Genomic DNA, 25,889 nt, shown 5'->3' with positions numbered 1-25,889 from the left:
TCCACCTCTTATCCAGGTTGTGGGGGGTGGTGGAGCCAATTCCAGGGTGAGGGTGGGGTACGCCCTGGACAGGTCACCAATCCAATACAGGGCCAACACACACAGACAGACAGAGACGAACAACCACTCACACACACATTCAGACCTACAGACAATTTAGAGACACCAATCAACCTAAACATGGACGGCGAGAGGAAATCCCTGCGAGCACAGACAGAACATGCAGACTGCACAGAAAGGCCTCGGGAACCGAACCTGCAACCTTCTTGTTGTGGGGTGGCAGCAGTAACCACTATGCCCCTGTGCTGTCCTGTTGCAGTAAATTACATATAATACTAATCTTAAAAGGAAAAAGGGTTTTCCCAATCTGAATATAGCACTAAGTCATCTATGCAAAAAAATACAATTTAGGAAGTGAAAACTTGATCTTTCCCCAGATATGTGACAATGACAGATAAGAGACATTTTGCAAATATTTTAATGTAAATTTCCATGAGAATGTACAGCAATATATGTTAATAAATAATTCATTGCAATTATACAGCCCAAACAATACATTACATAACAACTGATTGAAACCAATATTCAGGGTTTCACAGCAAGTTCCTAGAGACTAAACAGGTGATGCAGGAAGGTTGGATGATAAGCAGAAGTTGCTATTGTAGTTTGCTTGTGCTTGTAGGAAAGGGCTTCTGGGATTTCTCATATTTAGAGGCAAAGAGACAGAAATTATGAAATGATGCAATTATTTTGCGTGGTTTGAACAAAAAAAATAAAAAATTTAAATCTCATCCAAGGAGACGGCAGAAGACAACAGAAGGTGTAGTTTGTTACCCACAGAGCAGTAGTGCCATTCTGATGTTATGTTACACATAAACAATAACAGAATTTCAAGGACACGAAGTACCTCAGGTCGAAAGACACTATATCTATGTTTTCACATTCCTGTAATGGAGGTGAATAATAATTTGGCATTTCTATCAATTTAGTTGAAACTTAAATTTTCTACATGATGCCTGAAAGAGATCACCTTCAGGTAAGAGGAACTTTTCTCAAGTTGGAAAGAAAGTCTAAAAGCACTGTAGTCTCACTTAGTTATTACCAACATATGTAGCTGTTTGAAAAAGGCCGTTGAATCAATGAAATCAAACCACAACTTTTATTCTATTCAAGTTTGTCAACATTATAGGCATGTGAAGAACTTAGGACACAGACTCAGGGATGAAACATCTGAACAATGGTAATAATAACCTGACGATCTCCAGAAACAATAACTGACATTTGCCGTGTTGTTCCATCCCCATTTCATTGTCGTCCAACCAAACATTGTGATATCACATGAGATTTTTCAAGCACAACTGTCCTAACACCCTTCAATTTCTAAACATTTTGATTCTGACCAGCAGCAGTTCAAACAAAACATATGGCTTCCCACAAGAAATGGTTAAAGCAAGTAAACATACAAAATTCTTTGTCTATCACAAGTAAAATATCAATGGAAAATGTATTACACTTCAAAAAAAAAAAAAAAAATCATCGATACCATTTGCCATTGTATAGATATTATCTTTTAGATGTTTCCTATCCTCTGCAGAAGCATTACCAGCAAAAAAAAAAACACCACTTCATCTGTCAGATACAGTACTCAGTAGACACTACAACATAATACCACACAGAGGACAGTCAAGTATTTCCTCAAATTTCATTTCAAGTGCATCCTGTCAAGTTTAAGGCCTGAGGTGTGCTTTGATTCCTTGACTCTGAGTTTTAACCAAGTGACCTCTGCACACTTAGTCTTTCCTCACTGCTGTCCAGAGAGGCTACAGATTTGTCCCAAGTGATCTCATTAATGTCAATCAATACAGCTTAGACAGAAATTGATATGATCTGAGTTAAATGGTGGAAAGTCCTTAAAGCCATTGTAGGTACTAGTGGGAGTGGTTAGCTTTACAGATACGCTGTACTGTTACACTTACAGTGTTGATACAGTCCATTGAGAATGAGAGTGAGAAAAAAAAGGAGAGAATGCCTGGACTAAATGGTCGTGGTGGATCGTTTTTATCGTGGCAAATATGGCAGGTAATCAATTGAATCTGGAACCACTCGGGTAATATAACTGATTAGCCAGAAATGTGACAAGACAAAGATTGACTTCATCAAGTGCTTCAAGCACAGACAGTAACCTGACTCCGGTCCATCTTGCTCTTGTTACTGTTTCTTTGCTGACAAAGGTGTATCCGTCAGAGTCGTCTTCAGAGGTCACCTTGGTGTGTGACCGTTAAATTGCCCCCGACCCCAGTGAATGTTAGGTAGTGTTAAACACCTCCTGAAGTGCTCGAGCTGGGCCTGCAGTCTCTCTCTTTCCTCTCTCACTTTCTGCCTCTGAGTCACCAGCTCCTAACAAATTAAGGAAGGACACAACTTTTCAGCACCTTTCTGCACTGCACGTATACACAGAAGGTTGGAACAGAAAATGGGAACATAAATGACAAAAGTACACAAATTTGCAAGAAATGTAGATGCTATCAAATGAAAATATGGTCTCAGATACGTACCCCCATAGTGAGAGAGAGCTGCTCAGCAGTCCTGGTCAGATTATAGTTCTGTGCCTCGAGTCTTTTACACTGACTGTGAAGAACCTGTCTCTCTATACTCCACTCTGTGGAGGAAGCAATACAAAGAAACTGAACAAGGAACATTTATGTTTATTCATCTATTTCACAGATTTAACCTAAAAAAAAAATAAATAAATAATAATAACTATTATTATTTAACATGATAATATATTAAAGGAAGTTGCATTTCTTTTAAATACATAGTTTTATGACAACCTTTTCCTAATAGCAAACAAAAAAAACAAAAAAACCTTAACAAGCAAAAATTTATATTTAGATATTTCATGTCTTATTTTCAAACTTGTTTTATCTTTGAGCAAATCTTTTGATTATCTATTTTCACCTTTACTACCTCTGAGACGAAGATGCAGTTTTGGGCTGAGTACATAAAACTGACTTACCATCCACGTACTCCTGGTAAGCCCCAAAGATAGATTCAATGCCCTTCCACTTCTGTGGAGCCTCTTCTGCTTCCTCCTCCATCTCCTCATCCTCCTCCTCCTGTCCAGATTCCTCCTCGTCCTCATCAGACAGGCTTTCCCGCGGTGCTGCAGTGTCCCGACTGGCTGCAGGAGAATGGACGTGATAGCCGTTGATGTGTGGATGCTGAGGGCCATGGTTAAGATTTGAATTTTTCAGTTGAGAGATGTTATGAGCCAAAGACTGCTCAGCCTTCATGCCAGGTTCAGGGACACAATTTGAGACTCCTTAGAAGAAAAGATTGAGACAAAAGGGCAGGGTGACTCTTTGCAGCACCTAACAATACGCCAACATACTGAATGTACACCAGAGGTAGTTCCCCAAAACACCACTAGATGGCAGGAAATCGGTGTTTTAAATTTTCTAATCAACCTTCTGGCCATGAACCTATGGGAGTGAGTTGCTAACCTTTGTTCTGCAGGGTGTTGTGAGTGGACTTCAGCACAGCCTGGTGGAAATGCTGAGCAAAAGTCTCAGGTGTAAATCTCTCCCAGGGCCGATTCCTTCCGTTCTGCTCCGAATTAGGTTCCTTTTTCTGAGGTGATACAACAATGCCGTTATGTAGGCCATGGAGCTTCCTGTTTGGCTGAGACTCCATGAACTCAACCTTGTCATAATGAGAGGCCAAAGGTGGAGGAACGCGGGCTGCCTGCAAATCCATGGAGGGTTTGAATGTGTCATTATGGAGGTGCTTTGGTTTATGAGAAAACGGAGGTGAAGGGCTGGGAGAGACTGTGTCCTGATGAGGTGCTGAGGAGGAGTCACCTAAAGACAAAAGTGCGCAGATCATTAGGAAGACCTTTTACAAAGCTTAGTATATGAATCCGTGTGTGTGTGTGTTATTGCTTCTATGTCTATGTTTGTCTTACCAGCTGCAGGAGCAGGAGGAATGCTACATGGAGGTACAGGATTATATCTGAGCGTGTCTAATGTCACAGTCTTTCTCTGAATGGCCCTCAGCAGCTCCTCTGTCCTCTCTTTATCTGCAGACAAAAAGAGAGAATGAGAACACCTGAAATGACTGGAAACATGAGTTGATGGAAAAAAGGTAATATCAGCTGCAACACCATCACAGACGGATAATAAAGATTAATGAAGCCACACCATTTTCACCTTGAAAAAAAGAAAAAGAAGAAGAAAAACATTTTCACAGACGAGTAAACTGGGATATTTTGCCTTGCAGATTCATCCAAATGCATTTCCAGAAAGTCCAAATGTAACCGTTATTCGTCTAAGAATGCTTCCTAAAATATTGATATAACTGAAAATATTCACTGTTACTAATATTTTGAAAACTGAGTTTCAACTGGCTTTTTCTGTTGTGATTCTTGTTCTTATCAGATTAGTAATAATTCATGAATGGGCACACTAAAATTGCAGATTTTTTCAAAACAAGTGATGGAAACGAATCAGTATATTTAACAATGAAATCACTTAACAGATATTACGTCTATAAGAGTAGTTCTTGCAGAGATATTGGTGATATATGGCATAAAACTCTTTCAATTATATCTACCCTTGATGGAGAAAGCATAAATCTACATAACATCTCAAGAATTCGCCAAACTTTATTTTCTCCTCCCTCTTCCTACAGCCTTGGTAAAAAGAAAAAGTGAATGTCGTATTTTTCCACAGGGAATCACCAGAACAACTGTGCAGAGAGCAGGCTGGGGTGTAGGATGCGTGTGGACACTGAACAAGTTATTACCTCTCCTCTGCTGTGGGCTGACATGGGAAAGGTTGAGCATAAGCAGGAAGTCTTTTTTCTCTTCCAGTTCGGGGCTGCAGTCCATCTGCTCGGCAGAGTAAGGGGTACTTAGGGGAGTTGGAGGTGTTGGAGGTGTTGAAGGTGAAGAGGCCTTTCTTTTGCCCTGCACCGCCAGTGGAGAGAGGCTTCGCTCTCGCATTATCCTCCTCCTCTTCTTCCTCTTCTGTGCCAGAAGCTCATCACGATGGGCCAGCGTAGTCAAACCACACACATGTAGAAAATCCACTTTCTTTGGAAAGAGGAATTTGGGCAGGTGAATATCAGTCAAATAAAAATGCACAAACCTGTACTGAATGTGTATGTGAGCCAATATTTATGAACCTCAGAGGACGTATCCAGCTTGAGTGGTGGCTGTTCTGTCACTCTCCTCAAATGGGCTTTCACTTCCTCCTCATCACTCTCATCGTATGACTCATCCAGGTCATAGTAATAACCTAGCAAGAGCAGAGGAATACTCAAATGATCTTTTATCCAATGGAAAAAAAAAATCCACAATCATCCACTTGGTGTAGTCATTTCTTCAGCCTACCATTTCCCTTTCTGCTAATAAATCTGCTCCCCTTTCTCCTCACCCATCATCCCACTCACCTCCCTCTCTGGCCTCCTTCCTTCTCTTCTCTTCCAGGTCCAGCTTACTGAGCAGTCGACGGTGCTGCTGGAGAACCTCATCATACACCAGCATGCTGTTTGGCTGGCTCTGCCGCTCCCTCACTGGGGACAATGAAGCATCCCGACATTGCCCCCCCAGGTCAGAGCTGGAGATGGACGGAGGCACACAGGCTCTCTGCTGGGGATAGTGATGACGGTGGTAGAGATTCTGGATGGCTCTCTCCTGCTCGGCCCTGTTCCAGGACTCCAGTAAACTATTTCCCCTCATTGAGGGGTACTTTTCTGGGCCTTCTCCCCTCCTCTTGTCCCCTTCTTCCAGCTTATCCCCCCAGATCAGAGGGGGTCTGTCAGTTCTTGTAAGTCCTGGAGGTGGCCGATTTGGCGGTGTAGGAGGGTTGAGTTTTCTGCGGGCATCTGTAGGTGTGTCAACAAGGGATGCTGGGTTCCACAGTGTAGTTGGAGCAGCGGGAGCATGATGAGAACCTTTAGGGGAGATAAGAGGAGGTGGGGCTCCCAGGCTCAGAGGTGCATCTTTGTTTCCTGGGTTGTGATGGACTGAATTGGTTCTGTTTAGGAAAGTAGAAAGCAAAACACAATTCCATATATATTTACTAATTTAGCAGAGGCTTCTACCCAAAGTCTTGCAAGTGCCTCACAAAACCTTTATCTATGACACTTCAATTCTTTCTCCTTTTACAGTCCACCAACATGGAATGACAGCAGGTAAAGAACATTTTTGGAATTAATTTATTTGGCATTCGCACCTGTGAATGTCTCTCCTTGGATCCCTCCCTTTCCCTGGTGACCGAAGGCCCAGCTCCAGTGGACCCTCCCTCTCCTGTCCCTGTCCTCGTTGTCGTGCTAACCAGGCTTCCTCACTGACCCTTTGAGTCATCATGGCAGCTGCCACAGCTCCATGGACCCCCCCTGCAGCAGCAGCAGAAGAATGATGCTTCCCCAGGTGAGAAGGCACCAGGCTGGGCACTGGGTGTGGGATAGAGCCCCTGGAGGAGTGAATGCCAGTCTGCAGCAGATGAGGTTTTGGTGCTGGGAAAGCTGGATGCTCTGAATCCTTGTGTTTATCTGAAAGATAAATTATATGTTTAATATAATAAGTCACTTCAAGCACAATAAGTGCATGCAGTGATTTGAAGGTAGTTGAAAGAAATGTATTTCAGAAAGTTTTATGATACACACTGTATATTTATTTGTAGCCTGCATAGCAAAAGGTTTAAAAGTGGAAAGAGGCAAAGCATTATGCAAAAAGTGTTAAACAGCCATGAAAGAGGTACATTTACTGCTTCTACACAGCCAACTGCTCAGATGCTGTCCTGCCTTTGCTCCTTCAGATTTGCATTAATTTTGAGTGCAAATCTGACACATGGAAAAGCGTCCAAGACAAAGCAAAGCATGTAACCTGGTGTTCCAGATGATCTCATATGCAGTTTTTTTTAATACACACTCCCTGTGGTCAAGGTCATGAGGTGATTGTAGTCGTAGAGGAATTAAATATTAAAGAAAAAGTGCACTCCACATATATGTCTGCCTTAAGTTAAATTCTGAGACCTCTTATGTATGTAGTTGATCTTAAAGCATGAGGCTGATGCTTCAGCAAAACACAGGGAGAGGAAAATTGAAAAGTTTCATCCTCTGAGAGGACATACTGCTAATTTTATATTTATACGGGTAATATATTTTTTATTTTTTTGTACAAATAAAGAATTTGGCTGCTGATGATTACAACGAAGATCGAAGAGCATCCAGGAAATCATTGTCCTGAGGGGTAATAAATATCAGTACTGAATTTGATGGCAGTCTGCTCAATAAATGAAACTACTAAAGATCAAAACTTTGGCATTTTCTTTTATTTTCATTTAATCAATAAACAATGATCTCTCATCTGTGCTCAGAAAACGTTATTTACTTCACCATGTGGAGACCAGGGACTTGGTTGGCATGAAGGTTTTTTAATTCTGGATTTCAAGTGTCTATGCCATCGTTCATGTACACTACGTAGGTGCATGAATGTGATGTTGGTGTGTGCGTGTTGCTGTGTGTGCTTGCTCATGTGTAGGTACCCAGTCTGTTTGGGGTCAGCCTCTCCCCTGGCCTGGCCCTGTCCTCCGGTGGCACCCTGCGTGCCTGCAGCCCAGCCAGGTAGTGGCTCTCCACCGCTCTGACCATCTGCTGCTGTCTCTCCCTCTGCTTCTCCTTCTGTCTGTCCAGCTCTCTCTCCCGCTCTCTTTCCCTCTCCTCCTCCCTCTCTCTCTCCCGCTCTCGTTCCAGCTCTGCCTCGCGCTCCCTTTCTTTCTCTCGTTCACGCTCTTGCTCTCTCTCTCGCTGGCGGAGCTCATTCTCCATCTGTAGCCTGTGGGGGAGGTTGACAGGGATGCACACATACACAACAGACACACAGCACACACACACATACACGCAGGGGGAGAAGGTGAGAGATGCAACACCCAACATGAGGCAGATATTAACCACACACTGGTGAACCTCGCACAAACATTTCTGCTCCAACATACGCACACGTGCAGAAACACACACAAATCTCCACACATGCTCTCCACTTACCATGAGGAAAATAATCCATACACAGCATGACTGAGCAAGAGCAGATGAACACTTAATAGGTATCCACAGGAAAAGGACACACACAAAGTAGAACACATTCACCGACAATCAATAGCACATACACACAAACCAACAAGATGTGTTGTAGCCATTACAGACGCAGAAAATAAACACCATCCAGTTCAAAAACAAAAATTTCATGTGATTGATGCCACACAGAAATATTGCATCGTGAATCTGAAGAAGGGACTCTAAGTAGAAAATGCAGAGAGGAAGTAAAAAAGAGTTCCTTATGTGCAATGGTTTGCACTGTGGCTTGTGTGTGCGTGTGTGTGTGTGTGTGCGTGTGTGTGTGTGTGTGTGTGTGTGTGTGTGTGATGAGTGTATCAGAGGCAGGCACAGGGGTGTGTGCTAAAAATATCACAGACTCAGTAACCAATGCTGACCCTACAGAGAAACATTGCACAGCGCTGCAGAAAGAAAGAAGGAAAGGTGTGCATTTGTGCGTGCGTGTGTTTATGTGTTACCTCTCAGCCAGTGCCGTGTGGTTCAGCTCTCCAGGGTAGCGACCTCCAGGCAGGTGTAAGTGGAGGGCAGAAGGGTGTAGAGGAGGAAAGGTGCCCCCTGCAGGCACAGAGTAGAACTGTGACGGCAGCCCCGAAAGGCACAGAGACTCCTCCATCCTACGACAGACAAACACAAACCAGTCACACTGCTGTATCTGCAGCTTGACAACAACAGCTCGGACACCAGCATACAAACTGATCCTCTGTGGACAAACAATGCAATCCACTTTTCAACATAGCTTTCAATACAACATTGGAATGCATATAGACAACAAACAACAAACAAAACAAATTATTTGAACATGTTTTGTGACAAAATAATTTTCAATAATATTAAAATAATAAAAAAAATTTGCATCACAAGTTAGTGAAATTCATGTTGTGTCTTCATGGTTAATGGTAAGAAAGGATGGTATAGGCATAGATAGTGTACTCTCTGTAAATCTATAGAGCCCTGTACCTTGATGTTCCAGAAACAAACTAAAAGTTTAACCCTCATAACTGTGGTTAGTAAAAGCATGGTTAATATGGTTTGAGAGTCTACTTGCTTGTTCTAGCACTTGAAGGTACAATATATCACAACAAGATAAACATAAACGCATTTACACCTTTCAACTACATGGGAAATGTGTTGTCTTGATAAAAAAATGATACCTTAAGTTTGCAGGAAATAACAAAATTAGGAGGCCTCGTGTGTCTGTAAGATGGCACTGTTACCTCGGTAGGGACAGAGGGTGGTGCAGGTAGGCAGGATGATAGTAAGCAGCTGCAGCTGCAGCATGGACCGCAGCAGGGTCAAGGCTCAGGGGTAAAGAGGTCAGTCGGAGGTCATCTGAGGTGGCAAAAGGCCGGAGGGCCCGGAGGTACTCTTCTGGGACGGCACCTGAAGGAATTACAGGATGCATTTGTCCGGGCAAACTGCGGAGACATGACACAGTATGATGAGTCACACCGGCTCTAATATTATTCATTCATACTAAAAATGTCTCATGCAGCATATGAAGACATTTCATTGTTTGTAATCAAATTAAATGCAAATGAATGTGTTACCTAAGGCTCTGTATTCTGGGATCTTGCATGATGGAGCTGGGGGTGAGGCCAAAGGGGTGAGCCAGTGGGTGAGGTGAAGGAACAGGTGGAGTCCTTTTATCCTGCGGTGGCTGGGTGTTCTCAGCACCCACCCTCTCCCTGAGTCCCTGAACACCAGGCTCAACCTGGCAGGGGAGACAGATAGTGTAGTGTGAGTTCACTGCGACGTACATCTAGTGGGTTAGACTGAAACTGGGCAGAAACCGTTTACGAAAAGAGTGGAAGTGGAAATGAAAATGAGTCGCTGTGTAAAATCCCCCAAGCTGCACCCAGAAGCTCAGCAGTGGAAAAGTGGGTTTGAGATGTCATAACGGGTCAAGATCAAAGTTGAAAGATGATCCGAACATTTGGCCAACTGCTCTCTTCTTCATCATCCTTTTCTCTCTTTCTCTCTCCCTTTCCCCCTCTCAGTCTCTAAGAGCTTCCCTTTCATAGGATTTGGTCACCATAATATTGCATTTAATCCTTGATTCCTTACAGTGAAATTCAACTCTTCAACTCTTTATCTCCAACATAAAGTGATTGGAAAAAGAAATTACAAATCTAAACTTTCCTTTTACTTGCATCTATATTGTCATGGTAGAGAGGTAAAACGCATTCACTTAAGAAGCCATGTTTGCCTTGATTTTCTCATTTAACATGATCGTTATCTCTGAATTTAGACATTTTTTTCCATGGAAACATTTCTCAATTTTAAGGTAATAATCCTGTTCAGAAAAATTGGGCAAACGTTTGTTTTTGAAGTGAATACCTAATGTTCCCCTAATGAAAGCGTCTTATTCGCCATTATTCTGTCTTTTCTCCAAAAATTCACAGCAACCCCCTGATGCTTCCCATGATGATGTTGAAATGTAAATGTTGTTTAGGTATAATGTTTATTGTGTTTAATCAGCATTTTTGCATATTAATATTTGGGAATTATCACTGCACAAGCACAAAATACAGCTGAGGCTGCAGTGAATGTCTTTAGTTCTGCATCTATTTGGTAATAAATCAAATCAATGGAGAAATGACCAGATGATAAAGACTAAAGAACTGAAAACTCAGAATTACAAAAGCCATTAGAATTCAATCTCTGAATAACAAAGATGTCTATATGAATTTAATGACAATTAATGCAGTCCTTGCAGGAAATATTTTGGTGCGGACAGAGATTAGCTAACCAACTGAATGGCAAACTGACAGTGCCTGACAACAGAGACCCAGTCTGCATTAACATGGTGTTTTATTGTGACAGGGACCAGATCCATATAGGGAGGAAATCTTGAGAGACATTGATTCTTCCAGGATAAAGATGAAATAGCTACCAGGAAACCTTTGACCACAGTGTGTTCATGAGAAGATTTTTATTCACATATACTTATTTGTCAAATGTTGTTGCCTCAGTAACAGATAACAATACAGGACAGACAGACTACGGACAACCCACAAACAAATTAGCTCACCCAGCAACACCCCATCTACGGCCTCTGTACAACACTTGACATGCAGTGAAATATCTCTGCTTTGAATATGTTTGAATACTTTTGAATGTGTCACTCATGGAAAGCAGATTCAAACCAGTGATGGGCTTTATTGCTCCCTCACTCGCCATTACCCGGCAACGCACACTGTTTAAAATGAAAGAGAAGCAACCCATGAGGGGTCTCGACAGCCGCCACCACATTCTTTGACCTCTGACCTCTGCAGACAGGCAACAGCCCTCACAGATGCAGCAGTAAACACACACAACCCACAGGTTAAACCATCCTGTGCTGTGCTTTCTCTGGTCTCAAACAAACTGCAAACAGAGAAAGATAAATGGCGAATTTACACCAATCTTTTGAGTCCTCGCTCTTCTTTCTGTTGCTCTCCTGGTCATTCTTACTTTTCCTCCCCTCTTTTCTAAACATCCTATTCTCTATTCTCTTGCCTCCCTCCCTCCCTCCTTCTTTCTCCAAAGGTCTGAATGGGAGCCCCAGGCAGGCAGAGCCACAGAGTGGTCTTTGTGAAGTGGGAGAAAGGCAGCTCTGATCCAGGGGGAAGTGGCTACTGTGGGGGCTAACCCCTGCATTGTGTGAGGGGCCTGGTTGCTCGCCCCAGCTTAAATTCACTCACACACCCACGAGCAAACAGATCCACAGACGCACATGCACACATACACAGGTCCCTCTTCACATCCTAAGCCTTTTGTGGTGAAGGGTCAAGTACACACACACACACACACACACACACAAACACTGCAGGAAGCTGAACACAATAGGTGCCAGTCTCTGCCGCCTCCAGTGTTTCTTTACAAACCCCTCATGTGTTGCTGAAAAGACATGGACTGATTAGCGAGAGGAAGAGAGAGAGAGGAAGAGTGGTGAAAGCAAGAAAATGAAAGAATGAGATGAGACAGAGAAAGAGAGGAAAGGGAAAGAAAGACAGACACAGCGCAATGGCTGGTTTTGACAGTTTGATGTAGAGAAGCACTGGGACCATTTCTTTAATGGAGGGCGCAGCAGCAGGACGGATAAGGGAGACAAAAAGAGACAGACAAATCATTTGTATCGAGAGAGGGTGAGAGAGAGAGAGAGAGAAGAACAAAATACAAATCAGCAAGACAAGGGAACGGGAAGTACTGAAGCACAGAGAAGAGCAGATGTCTTGTCTCAAACTTGTCTGGAAGAGCAGCAGGTAAGACAGTTTGAGAAGCACCATCCCTTACCTGTCGTCCGTCAGCCCGCCACAGGCCGTTGCTGGTCTTGGTGGGGGCGATGGTGACTACTGGAGGGGTGCTGGGGACACCGTGGCCCCTGGTCTGACCCAGAAGCGGCCCTAAAGAGCCACGCTTTGGAGTGGTGACTGGTGAGCTGTGGCTGGTTGCCGGGGAAGAGACTGGAGACGGCTCACCACTGAGAGCCGAACCTGAGGAGGAGGAAGGGGCGTGAATGACAGGCCGAGTCGGGAATAAACTGCAGCTACCAGACGGCTTATCAGATTAAAAAGATTTCAGGATCAAACAATCCCCCTGTGACGTAATACAGATGGTACACGAAAGGAAAAATCTACTTTTTTTGTCTGTGTGCTGGCCTGTGAAGAGATAAAAAGTGACTCAATCATTTTAATGAAACACTGGTGAACTATGACCAAAACACAGGAAAATGTAAAAACACACAGGAAATAACAGAGATAGGGACAAGGGTGTGTGACAAGCATGTAGGTGTACAGATTAATAAACGACAAAAAAAAAAAAAAAGATACATCAGAAGAAGGAGTGTTAAAAGAAAAGCCTGGGGTGTAATGCAGTGCAGGGGAAAGTGTTAAATGCGATAAAGAGAGAACGTCTGTGTTGTCCTTAGCATCCACTCCATCATTACTCCATTAATGTAACACTTACAGAAACCCAAACACATTCAGAGACGTTGGAAGGGGGAAAGAATGAAATGGGGAAAGGAAAGAGCTGCAGGGAGAAAGCAAAAGAAAGAAAGAAAGAGTGAGGCAGAGTGAGCGAGAGAGACAGAGAGACAGAGAGAGCTTGTTATAATTGGATGTAATTAGTTTCTCATTATTAAGAGATGAATAGAAATGAATGAAGAGACAGAGAGGAAAAGGTCAGAATGGGTCAACTCTTATCCAACACCTTCATTAGGACACCAACAAACTGAGTGAGGACACACACACAACCAAACCACACACTAAAACGTTTCACATTAAAACACAACTTTTAAGTGATTTAGTAGTTGTGTTTTAAAAGAAAGTCCACTTTCCAATTATCAATGCCTTTTCACTTCTTAAAGGAATAGTCCAACATTTTCCTTTCCGGAGGCAGGTTAGATGAGAATATTGATACAACTATGCCGGTAGCAGCAGTTGAGTGGTTAGTCCGCAAGCCATGTTATCACACCGACCCGGGTTTGGTTCCAGCCCGAGACCTATTCTGCAGATCATTCCCCTCGTTCTTTCCCGTTTCCTGTCAGCCTCCCTGCCACTTAATAATAGAAATAAAGGCATAAAAAGCCAAATAATAACAGTAATAAAATTTGTGTCAGTGTGTTAAAAATGAAGCTACTGTCAGCCAGAAGTGGCCCTTTGTCCAGCTTCGTCCAAAAATAATGTTCCAACATTTAGAGTTCTCGTTCATCAAGGACGTATACTTATGAGAGATGCAAACTGCTTCTCTGTTTGCAACAGTGAAAGGAAATGTTGAATTTTTCCTTTAATTTCAGTTTCTCAAGAACATGTATGTCAATATATTTCTTTGTGTGTGTGTTATCTCTGCAGGGCGTGGGGCCACTGGTGCTCTGGGTTTTAAATGAAGTTAGATCACCTCTCACCTCTGGGATCCTCAGCCTGTTTGGCCAGTTTACGAAGAGCAGCAGCAAATCCCGAGTTTGCAGATTGAGCAACTGCGTTCCCATTGGTTAGTGGGCTGAGGGGACTGACAGTAGCCGTGGTGCGAGTTGCCGTGGAGATCATTCCTAATGATGATGATTTATTGGGCTCATGGTTCATACCTGAGGAAAAGGAAACACAAATGTTTAGCCAAAAACATTTTGGAAAGACCAGTGAGGCTTTTCTCAATGGATGATTTTGATGAGATATTTCTTCTTTGAATCAGTTCTTGCGAAAAAGCATCAGTTTTTAATGCATAGCTGGCATCTCATTTATCCTGGATGAATCAAACTTGTCATATACATGTGCTCAAAGAAAAAGGGTGAGAAAAAGTGTGTGTGTGTCTGTGTGTTACTGTCTTTGTGTCTGGACATTATAGTCAGTGTATAAGTGAGGGTCAGCTTCACTCGCTGAGTGGAGGGAGTAGAGCCGTGTCAAACAGAGCGGTGACCCTAATAGCAAATCACACACATGAGTGCACACATGTCCGTTTCCTCAAGGGACCCAGTCAACACATCTTCAGACCTCGGGCGTGTCTACATGCAGACGTTATTAGGCATCAGTCCATTTTTACACCCTCAGAAATAGAAGCATGTATACACGCACGCAGACAGACACACGCACGCAGACACACACACACACACACACACACACACACACCTCATAGATATGTTCAACAGTAACACACTTGGCGCAAACATGGCTGGAGTAACCTTTGTCTCCACCCTCTACCCTCTTACTGACCCACTAATGTTAATTACAGCTGGAATTAGCCAGGAGCCCCCCTGCCTGCCACAGCAATGACCTCATTACCACCATGACACACACACACACACATAACTACCTTTCAAGTAGACACACACAGACATATCTCAGGGGGAACAAACAAACAGCCAAAGCAGTGTACACACTCATAAAAAATTCATTCTGCACATTGAACACCATTATTCAACGTCATGCTCATCACCTGGATGCACTGAAGAAATAAAAGAGCAGAAAAGTCAGTTATTCAGTTGAAAGTGTATTAAATCTAATTTTTATATCTCCTATCTTTGCTCATGTGTGGACAAGCTGCTGTACAGCGAACAAGTGAAGAGAAGACGTGAAGGAGAGAGTGAGGAGAAGTAAAGAAAACGATTAGAGGTTAAACCCTAAAATAAGTCACCAAGAAGTGGAGATGGACAGAGGATGTTATATAAAATCCCTGAACCATCAGAGACAGACATCTGTAACTGCTGACACCCACACACAGGCTTCCTCTGCATGTGCCCAAAACATAAAACCAGTCATTAAAGCTAATTATCATCAAAGTTTGGTGAAGCTATTCCAGATTTTATATCCTGCCACCACAACTTGTTAACAACTAATGCAAGCAACACAAACAAACATAATCTGCCAACCTACATGTGAAATGTATACAATTATCATCCATGCAGGTTTTGACATGACTGTGTTCATAAACTGGAAGATTATAAAGTAGCTTCACAAACTGTTCTTTTCATGTTATTGTGCTTCTATTGAGCTCATCATTTATTCTATTTACTCTTTAATTTCCTTCATGTTTCTTGCTTCACTTACACATTTCCATCTCTTGTCAATAAAGCAAATTGAAATTGAAGCTGACAGACAGAAAGGGAAAGATGAAGAAAGTAAAAGCTCAGATCCTGACAGGCTGTGTGAGTGTGCGTCTATATCTCTGTCTCTGCTGAGCCCAGCAGTCCAGGGAGCGATGATAAGACAGTTTCTATCGACTCTTTCTCTCCCTCCCTCCTCTCTATTCATTCACTCTTTACCTCCCGTCTCTCTTTCCCCTTCTCTTTGGTTTATCTCAGCATGCTGGAGCTTATTTAACAAAAGACAACAGACATAATCTCCTCTGTTTCTTGGTTTCTCTCTTCCTTCTTTTAAAAATCTTTTCTTTCAGGCTTTTCCTCTGATATTTATCCATGTCATTCACACACAAAGATAAACACACACATACTAGCATATGCATGTGCACATAATTCAGACATGCAAACATACACACTCACCCTCCCACTCACTGTTCTCCTGCTTGTCGTCTTCCTGCTCCTCTGTGAGTCTTTCTGTCTCTCCCTCTCAGCCTTGCAGCTGCTACGTGGTCACGTGACCTCTTTTCTAGCCACCCCCTCCCGGCCCTCCTCCTCTTCCTTTCCATCCACCGCCCCCTCCTCCTCCTTCTTCCCCTCCCTGTCCATCTCCATCTCCCACCTTCTCCATCCAACCTCCTCTCTTCTGTGTCACTCTTTTTATCTTTCCATTTCCTCTGTTTAGCTGCACACTCTCTCTCTCTCTCTGTGTCATTTTCTTTTCTCTCTTCATTCCTCATCTTTCCTCCTTTTGGCTCTCACTCATGGGAGGGTGGGGGCATGAGTAGAGGGAGGAGGCTTTAGGGGGTTGGCAGGGAGAGAGGTTGCATGCTTTAAGCTCTGTGTGTGTGTGTGTGTGTGTGTGTGTGTGTGTTAACCCCCTATCCCCATCCATCACTCTGTCTTACTGCAAGTCAGCTCTGTCTGCTTTGGTGACAGGGGTGAGTTCATTGGGGCTGGGGATGGGGCTGACAGTGACCTTTCACCTTAAACACAAATTAAGACATTTAACTTCCTTCAGCAATCTTTTTAAAAGTGATGACTGGATAATTAAACAAGAAGACAGTATGGTCATCAGACATCAGGAAACTGATGAAGGAAGACACAAAGAGAATCTTTGCTATTAATTGAACTGAAGTTAAAAAAAAAAAAAAAATCATTTGTGTGAACAGTGTCAGTTGAAATCCCATATTGGAGAAAAAAGAAAACATGTTTTTGGACAGGTTCCATTTTGGGACCCTGTCACTCTTAAGTGTCATTCAGTTTCAAGCTTTAGGTGAACTGGAGCTTAACTGTCAGATGTTTACATGTTAACATATATTTTCATATTACAAAAAAGCTATCATATACAAACATTTACATTACCAATCATAAGAAAGCCAATTAGTAATGCAAATGTTGAAAAGGTTTCAAGAAAATGTGTAAATTGCGAGCTTGATGACAGTTACTGTCAATTTGTACAGTGGCAGTTAGTTCACCTCGAATTAACACAGAGCATGAAATATCAAAATTAAATATTTACTATCCATACTATATTTAAATTAAATCTGAACATCCCACAATGCTCAAGTCCACATCATCAACTTTAGTATATTTGATCCAAGCTCTGACTTCATATTATTCACAGATGCTTTGTTCTTAAATACATGTTAGCATGTTAACATTCAGTATTAGAAATGTTCAAAGATGCAACAGCACTTTACATGCATACATTCAAAATGTTAACTGAGTTAATCAGGTTTTAGTTATCATTTTTTATGGATTCTGTCATGAACTGGAGTGATGAAAGTAAGTTGATCACCAATATGAACATAATTTTCCTCCTGTGTGAAACATTTGCAGTGACTGAACATCTATCCATCGAGTGCCTGACTGATTCTTCACCTCTGACAAAAATAAGTCTCATTACATCTCGGACAAATAAAATTACCCCCCCCCCCCCCCCCCCCCCCCCCCCCCCCTTCGGTAAAATGGTAATCACATCTGAGTGTGACACAAGCCACCCATATACAAACACAAGCACACCCTCCATACACAATTGCACTCTCTGCTCAGCATGTTGTAACTGACTTAAGACGTGTGGAGGCCTGTGTCCTTAGCACCTTCTTCATGTCTCTCTTTCACTTTCACAGGGGGACAACAAGCGGACAGTTTGGCAGGGTCCTATCAGCTGCACTGGAGTGTGTTTGTGTGTGTTTGGCCATATGTATGTATCACAGAGATAGGATGGTATGTGTGAGTAGGATGGAAGAGGAGGTTGTACCATACAACCTTCATAATAACTCAAAACCACTCTGGCAAGTTTTAGTCTGTGTGTGTTCCTGCGTTGGTTACTATTTTAACAATGAGACATTAAATTGAGTCATATGCACATGCACACACACACACAGTGACCTAACAAGTCACAACACAAAAATATGCTCTATTTAAGTTTCAAGACACTATTACTTTGGCTCCTACAGCTGATACTAATCACAAGAACAGCTACTGTTGCTGTTACAATAGCTGGCAAACTTTTTCAAATTCCTCTGACAAGCATGCATGAGAGTGTGCACATGCTGACGCACACATATACACACACACACAGACAGACACACAGGCACAGAGAGAGAGGGAGAGAAAAGTAGCCAAATGTTTTACAGCCTCTTAAACTTGTCTGTAATAGCAGTCAGAGTGGCGTCAACACAGCAGTCTCCAGGGTTACTCCAGGGGCTGCTAAATGGCTTTACTAGCTCCAGTGACTCTGCAGCCCGCACTGAAACACTTAACACTTCCTTACAATCCATAAACAACGAAAACACTATCCCACTCCAGCATCTCCCACATTCACGAACACAGGAATAGGCACGCAAATTAACACTAACGTCAGCTGAATGACGAAAGGAAAAGCAGTGACATCATCAAAAACACACATATGATGGCTGGCTGAATACTTGCAAAGATAGACATATGCAATTAGCTGACTCAGGATTCAGGCATAGTGCATCACAAAACATATGCATGTGACTCGTAGGAACCAAACAGCCAGCATCCATTTATGGTCCTGGGATAAATGGAGCAGAAAAACCACATACTGTAATAAACAACACCTCCAGCAAAAACAAACAAACAGGAAGCACATACAAAGGCATACTGCAGCAGAGAATTAGTAGCATTCAGCAGGAAATGAAACAATGCAGTAAGGATGGTTAATATAACAGTCATTACTCAGTTGTGTGTACACAACTACTACAGTGTGTCTACCAGAGAAGAGCCATGTTTACTGTGCCATCATAACACAGTTGAGATGTTAGTGAATGTCTATAAATTATCATGGCTACAGCTTGGAGTAGAAATGTGGCCTGTCAGCAAAGATAGGATGGCTATATTGGAAGAGCTCTTCTCTTATTTTCTCTTGTCTTCTCTTCCCTGTTAATCTCGAGCCTCCACCCGCCTTCCTCCTGGCTGCAGGGCACTTTTCCTCTTTAGGCGACCCTGTCTCCAATTCTATAATCAGTGTAGTTGTGTATGAGCATCTTGTCACTGTGTGTCAAATACACAAAGCAGAAAATATAAATAGCAGCTGCTTTGGAAGCCCTTACACTCTCTCTATCTGTACATGTTATCATTTCTTTGCCTTGTCATATCCTCCTATCTCTTTTCAGTTTCCTTACACTCACTCGACAGCCTCTCCCATCACGTCGGCCACATTTCTGCTTTCCCCTCTGTGTGATCGATCTCTCCTGCAACGTGTGGTTCAGTCTCACCTCTTTCTGATACGATGCAAAAAGATAAAACAATCTGAGGAAAACCAATCTTACTCTGTCTCAGTTTGTTTTTGGCGCCTGGCTGCGTCTGATTCCTGTTTTCTATTTGGTGTGCGTGTGTGTGTTCAGTGTTAAGGGGATGTGTGTACAGAGGGTCGTGTCAGACAGTTGACAGCAACAGTTACTCCTCCTCTGGCCTGAGGCCAGTTTTGCTCACCAGGTGTCGACACTGTGGTGGCTAGACCTCAACCATCTGAACAAACACGAGGGGAGGGGGGGAGGCACAACACAGACACATTGTCATTGCACAAAGGTGCATAAAGAGACCGGTCTGCCACACAGGGGTTGAATAAGTATAAAGTGCCAGGTATAATTGAGGTGTGTGCTACTTGCAACAACAATCTCTTTAGTAAATAGTGTTAATATTAGAGGAGATATTCACAAGTACAATCCGGCTCAGCATAGGAAGAAAAAAAAAGAGCAAATGTTATAGATTATTTCTTCATATAACTTGTATGACTTTTCGATGAAACCAAACAAATGTGAAAAACAGCAACAGCCCTGTTGTTGATTTAGTTTCAACTGTCATTCCTGCCCTGCACGTCAACTTGAATGTGAGCTATTTGGCCAGCAGTCAGTTACAGTTGAAATAATGTTATTTACTTTGTAGCTTCTTGTCATGCTCAGTCAACTCTTCCCCACTATGTTTTTTTTCTTTTTGGATATGAAAGATTTGATTAATTCTATGGCAAATGTGCAACTTCCATTAGATTGCAACTGATGATTAATTTTTATTATCGATGTTTATATTTAGGGTAGTTCAACAGTTCTACCTTGGCAAACTCTTCTGCTGATGAAGATGTAATATGATCCAAAATTAGGATCATAGCTACTTAATAGAACTGGAGAGTATTTATTCAACTGTGGTTTCAAATGTCAATGATAAACAGTTTGTTTGTTAGTTGTTGTTGTTGGTTTTTTTTTTTACTAATGAATTAATAGTTCTCTAATAGAACTCTTAAACCTCCTCAGCATGTCTTCTTTTGTTCACAGACCAAGGTCCAGGAAAGCCGCAAACAATCTTTTACCTCCATCAAAAACAGTGGGGGCCAACAAATTCACTGGCCAACAAATACCACACTTTCCTATAGTTTGAAGACATAGCCGGTGGGCTGAATGTGAATGAGTGCGGTAGCTGTGTTAACAGCGTCTATATGAGAAGGAGGTAATTAAAGAGATTGGAGGTTTACTCACTAACCCCTGCTGAGCAGCTGGTCTACGGCAGGTCAGGAGCAGCACATGGTGTGTGTGTGTGTGTGTGTGTGTGTGTGTGTGTGTTGAACTCCACCTGCGGGCTGTGTACACACACAAAAGCGACGTGATCCGCTTGACTGCTGTTAATGCGCCCAGCGGCATCTATCTCAGCCAAACAATGCAGCCGCTGTTAAAGGTCCCGGATTAAAGAGCGACTCCTCTGACTCCCATAGGTGCAGAGTGACAAACCATTTCAGAGAAACTGTGATACACCGCAGACTTTCACACTTTCGGCTCCGGTCCGTTGAGCTCAACAGCAGCAAATAGCTACTTTGTTTGATCAGCGACAGGTATAACAAGGAACCGCAGCCACCTCCCCCCAACCACCATCATCATCCTCCTGCAGCTGCGTCAAAGGTCGCTTCGTAGACTGGACCAAACAGGAAGCGGAGGAGTCGAGCCTAAAAATAAGAGCATGCGATGCTGCCTAAATTAGCACATGCATAACCAGACGCCCTTTTCTCGGAGAAATGTCAACAGATAGGTCGGAACTTGAGCCCTCCCTGCAGTACAACCTTTTGTCCGATTTTAATAACTGTTACACGTTTTACAAAGGTTTTATTTTGAAAGTGCAGCCCAGAAGCAGTTTTCTCCTCCTGCTGTCAAGTTCGACCAGTTTGTCTGATCGCATATTACCGACTCAATCACACACCACGCTTTGAGTCCGACATCATTTGAAGTCTATCTAGAAATAAATGAAGTTGGACTTCCCCCTCTGACTTCCTGCTCTCCCCGTCAAGTTGACCCTTCAGACAGTGACTAACTAATGTCCCCATCAGAAACAGGAAAACAGCACCAAGTCAGTGACGCTCGACAACTACACAAAGTACAGCCCTGTCACAAGTCATGCTGGGTTTGTTTGTTTTTTTTTTTTTTTTTTTTTTTTTTAATGGAGGTTATGAACGATCATTACAGATAAACACAGACGGTAACGATTCGGTGATCCTTCACAGGCAGCAGGACTGGACACAAAACGGAAAGGAGAAAACTTACCGCCTCAACTGAGAAAAGACCATCTACGGTTTTTGTGCATCCTCCGAAAAAATAAAGAGGTGATAAAGAGCAGCAGATGTGGAAAGGAGAAGGACAACACGTTAACTGTCCTGAGGGAGACAGAGAGACGGAGACAGAGAGAGAGAGAGAGAGAGAGAGAGAGAGGCGGGGTATCAGAGGAGGAGGAGGAGGAGGAGGAGGCAGAGCACCTGCTCCACTGATGCTCCCCGGAGAGCTGGAGGGATGGAGGGATGGAGAGGAGGACGATGTGTCCCCAGACTGCTGATAGCTCAAAGCCTGGACATGTTTACTGTCCACTGGAGACAATCATATCTGTTCCAGTCAGCTCCTCCTGCTTCGCTCTTCACAGACATTCACAGCGCAGTTTCACACCGTGCCATTAAATAACCACCACCAAAAATAGGGAGTTGTCTTACTTTTGTTTTTGCTTTTTTGTTTGTTTGTTTGTTTTTTAAACCATTAAGTTTCTCCAAATGATTTTTGATAAAGTCTTGAGAGCTGATCTGACATTCTGTTTCACACGATTTATGTAAGGCCAAAATAAGTAATTCATGCTTTTCACTGGAGTCACAAATGTGTGTATGAAGTTACAAACATGTTTATAAATATTCATCTGTCATCATGTGCTGTAAGCTCACTCATCCTGCTTCGTTTAGTCTAAAATTTCATCTCCCATGGGCCTCCCTCTCTCTGTCTCTCTCTCGGCTGTCTGTTTCTTGATCATACATCCCTTCATCTCCCGATCCCTCTCTCCTCTTCTCCCAAGCAGCTGCTCCACTTTGCAGCTATTTAACAGCTGTTTTGCATTGATTTGCGCTTCCGAGTGCGAATTTCTACCTTGTCCATCCTCCTCTTCCAGCTCACTTTTATGTCTCCTCCTCTCCTCCCTCCCCTCCTCTTGCATTTCTAAGATGTCAGACGCACAGCAACACCAAACAGCATTGATGGTCCTTAATGAATTGAACGTCTCCTTCAAGTCTTTCCCAGAGGTCCATTCAGTGACAAAAGAAGTCACACAAACATACACCATAACGTACACAATGTTGTACTTTCATGAACTCACATACACCGATCAGGGGCCCCTTGCTTCCTCACTTTTCTCTCTGTAGAAACAAGCACCGAAGGAAGCAACGGAAGAGAAAAGAAAAGTGAGGCTCCTCCATAATCCCCAAACAACAGTCTGTGTGTGTGTGTCTGTGTGTGTGAGTGAGTGTAGCCTGACATGATTTATGGTTTGGCTGTGCGCTGTGGGCAGACACTCTTAGTTTTCTCTGAGGTAGGTGTCTCACCTCCATCCTCAGTGACCTATACAGGTTGTGTAGTGTGTGTGTGTGTGTGTGTGTGTGTGTGTGTGTGTGTGTGTGTTTGTGTGTATGAGAGAGAGAGAAAGAGACATTGTAAAGTGTGTGTCTGCAGGTGCACGTAAGAAGCTCCTGATTGAACATGTGCTGCTCTGTGTGTTTCTATGTGTGTGCTTGTGTGTTAGGGTCAAAACGCACAGCAGTGTGTATTCTCTGGGTGGGTTACACTTGGCAGTGGACTGTTGGATCCCCCATTAAGTAGCGTGTAAAAGAGGCCAAGCACAGAGGCCATTATGAACTCCGGCAGTAATCGCTCCAGGAATCTTACTGCCTCTGGAGACCTGGTCATTAGCCTATTCCTCTCTCATAAAGCCCTCTATCCATCACACAGCCAAGCATACACACATTTATATGCACAAACACACACGCACATGCACGGTTTGTCTCTCTCTTTCCTTGCTCTGTCTATTCATCTCTAGTGAGGAAGAGTATAGAGCTCGAGACACCGCTACAAGAACAATCCACCAAGACATTCACAGATGTCTTTCAAAACAGATGCGCTTGCCTGCACAAAAACACACACACGTACACATACACAGATGCTCATTTACAAAAGCAGCGAGGCATAATATCAGCCATGAACCCAAACCTCTGATTATTTAAATGTATTCCTCCTTCCCCATCCATTGAAAGAGAGACGCTTCAGCAGCCTGTTAGCTTTGGTCAGGTAGGAGATTACAAACAGAAACACTGTCATAAACAACAGGCTACAGGGCAGGACAAGCATGACAATGGCAACTGAAGCTAGCTTCTGAGCAGTTGCACAAAAACATACACAGACACACACAGGCAGATGTACATGTACCTATACATACTCTCCAGCAAGATTTATTGGCAGTTTAGATAAATTGCAAAGGCAACAATGAGGTGAGTACACTATCCTCAGGCATATATACACACAGACACACAGACAACTACTGTACAATTGTGTGTTCACAATCACCATGCAAAACAGTGTGCAAAAACATACACACACTGAATGGATTTGCTGCTTAATCACTAAAACACAGATACACACCACATACGCCTTGTATCTACTTCCACTTCGACACACTCGCAAAATACACAAACCATAGCCAGAAAAACTATATAGATGAGTGTGTCCCCACCCATGCACACAAATAAAGTACATTGTGTACTAGTACACAAAAAGCAAAGGGAGTCAAAAGGGAAGAGATAGGCCTACCTGGGGATGAAGACACATTGGCAAGGGTAATGCTAGAGTCAGTCACTCTGTCCTCAGGCAAAGTGCACACACACACACACACACACACACACACACACACACACACACTGCTGTAAAGATAAGCACTAATCCTGTTTATTACCTCCTCCCTCTCTGCACTCTCCCTCTCTTTTTAATTTTATCTCTCTTTTTCTCCCTCTCTTCCCTCTCTTCTTATTTTTCCTGTCTCTCCACCTCAAGCCTTATTTCAGCAGTGCACACACACACACGCGCGCGCGCACACACAAACAGACATAGACAAAAGCCCTCACATTGTCAGTTTACTCCTGTGTTGTTTGTTGGCCTGGGGCTGAGACGAGGAAACAGGGAGGGGAGTGTTGATGTGTGTTGCTCCTTTCCAGTTCCAGCTCTGTTCACGTCCTGCAGAGAGAATTACCTTCCCTTTGTCTGCGTAAAGGGGCTGCTGCCTTTACCATCTGTGCAGCAGATACAGTGGCGGGCATGTGTGAACGAGTGCGCGTGCAGAATATGACGTCTTTACTGGGGTGATTTTAGAAGTTAAGCCTGAAGGTGAATTTAAGTTTATAATTTTTAAGAGGAAAAATAAAGAATGAATATTAATGAAAGTTCCTAGCTTTTCTAATAATGCAGATATTAAAGTTGACAATTAAAGTCAAAGTTGCTCTGCTGCTCTGCTGCTCTGGTGCCTTCAATGATCTGGAGTTTGCTTGTTTGCCATGATTTTATAGACTTTGTTCATCTTGGATACAGCAGCTGACCAAACAACTTATTAAGACCAATCAGAAGTGTCTCCAGAGCTTTTGATCATATCACACAGTGTTCCTCAGCAGATAACGCCTGCTTGTGAAATTTTACAGTTTAGGGTATTCTAATTTTATCTTAGGTTTATTTGGTTTAGTTTTTGGGTGAGAATGTACATCAACTGCATTGTATTCATCAAATATTCAGATCCCTTCCTGCTTGTCACACTGTAACATTGAGGCCTTATGCTAAAATTGTTTCAATTCACCTACTTCTTCTTCAATTTGCAGTCAAAACCTCATAATAACACAGCAAAAACTGAATTTTAGATCATTTACCTTATTCATTAGTATTTAGTTGTCAGTAATTGCCGGAAATTAGAGAGTTTTTGCCATTCTTTTCTGCAGGTCACCTCAAACTCTGTCAGGTAGGATGCAGACTCTCGGTGAACAGCCATGATTTCTCCACAGATGTTCAGTTGGAGCTCTGGCTGTGCTGCTCAAGGGCATTCACCCAATTGCCCCCAGCCCATTCCTGTTTTGTTTTGGCTTTGTGTTAAGGTCATTGCCCTGTTGGATGGCAAGTCTTTGGCCCAGTCTGAAGTCATGAGCAACCTGGGTCCAGTTTTCATGAAGGGTATCTCCATAAATTTCAACCCTGACCATGTCTCTCCGTCCCTGCCGCTGAAAAACAGGATGCTTCACCGCCGGGGTGGTAATATGCAGGTGATGCCTAGTTTCTAGACTTGATGCTTAGAATTGAGGCTAAGCAGTTTGATCTTGCTTTTATCAGAATCACGGTTTCATGCAGTCTGAGCGAACCTTAACAGCTTCTTTGCA

At 42.9% G+C, this 25,889-nt stretch overlaps 1 protein-coding gene across 6 annotated transcripts in view; it reads right to left on the bottom strand.

Annotated features, from left to right (window-relative positions):
- Positions 1–460: 460 nt before the first annotated feature.
- The window catches only part of LOC115056798 (genetic suppressor element 1-like), a 32,590-nt gene continuing 7,161 nt past the window's right edge, over positions 461–25,889 (bottom strand). Inside the window, exons 1-16 of one of the 6 annotated variants that reach the window (XM_029523523.1) lie at positions 21,721–21,845; positions 14,003–14,182; positions 12,394–12,593; positions 9,666–9,829; positions 9,333–9,533; positions 8,577–8,732; positions 7,551–7,840; positions 6,237–6,555; positions 5,452–6,038; positions 5,185–5,297; positions 4,804–5,092; positions 3,965–4,078; positions 3,504–3,860; positions 3,017–3,322; positions 2,556–2,659; positions 461–2,397 (exon numbers count right to left, since the gene is read on the bottom strand). In XM_029523523.1, the coding sequence (XP_029379383.1) occupies positions 2,260–2,397; positions 2,556–2,659; positions 3,017–3,322; positions 3,504–3,860; positions 3,965–4,078; positions 4,804–5,092; positions 5,185–5,297; positions 5,452–6,038; positions 6,237–6,555; positions 7,551–7,840; positions 8,577–8,732; positions 9,333–9,533; positions 9,666–9,829; positions 12,394–12,593; positions 14,003–14,180 (3,516 nt within the window). In that variant the 5' untranslated portion in view covers positions 14,181–14,182; positions 21,721–21,845 and the 3' untranslated portion in view covers positions 461–2,259. Of the gene's footprint in view, positions 2,398–2,555; positions 2,660–3,016; positions 3,323–3,503; positions 3,861–3,964; positions 4,079–4,803; positions 5,093–5,184; positions 5,298–5,451; positions 6,039–6,236; positions 6,556–7,550; positions 7,841–8,576; positions 8,733–9,332; positions 9,534–9,665; positions 9,830–12,393; positions 12,594–14,002; positions 14,183–16,090; positions 16,196–20,761; positions 21,563–21,720; positions 21,846–25,889 lie in introns of those variants that run through there. The other 5 variants (XM_029523524.1, XM_029523521.1, XM_029523527.1 and 2 more) reach the window with 5 other exon arrangements.

This window comes from Echeneis naucrates, chromosome 16 (assembly GCF_900963305.1).
Source record: "Echeneis naucrates chromosome 16, fEcheNa1.1, whole genome shotgun sequence".
NCBI classification, from domain to species: Eukaryota; Metazoa; Chordata; class Actinopteri; order Carangiformes; family Echeneidae; genus Echeneis; species Echeneis naucrates.
Note: the sequence above shows the minus strand (reverse complement) of the source record. Positions and strands in the feature narration are given on the sequence as shown.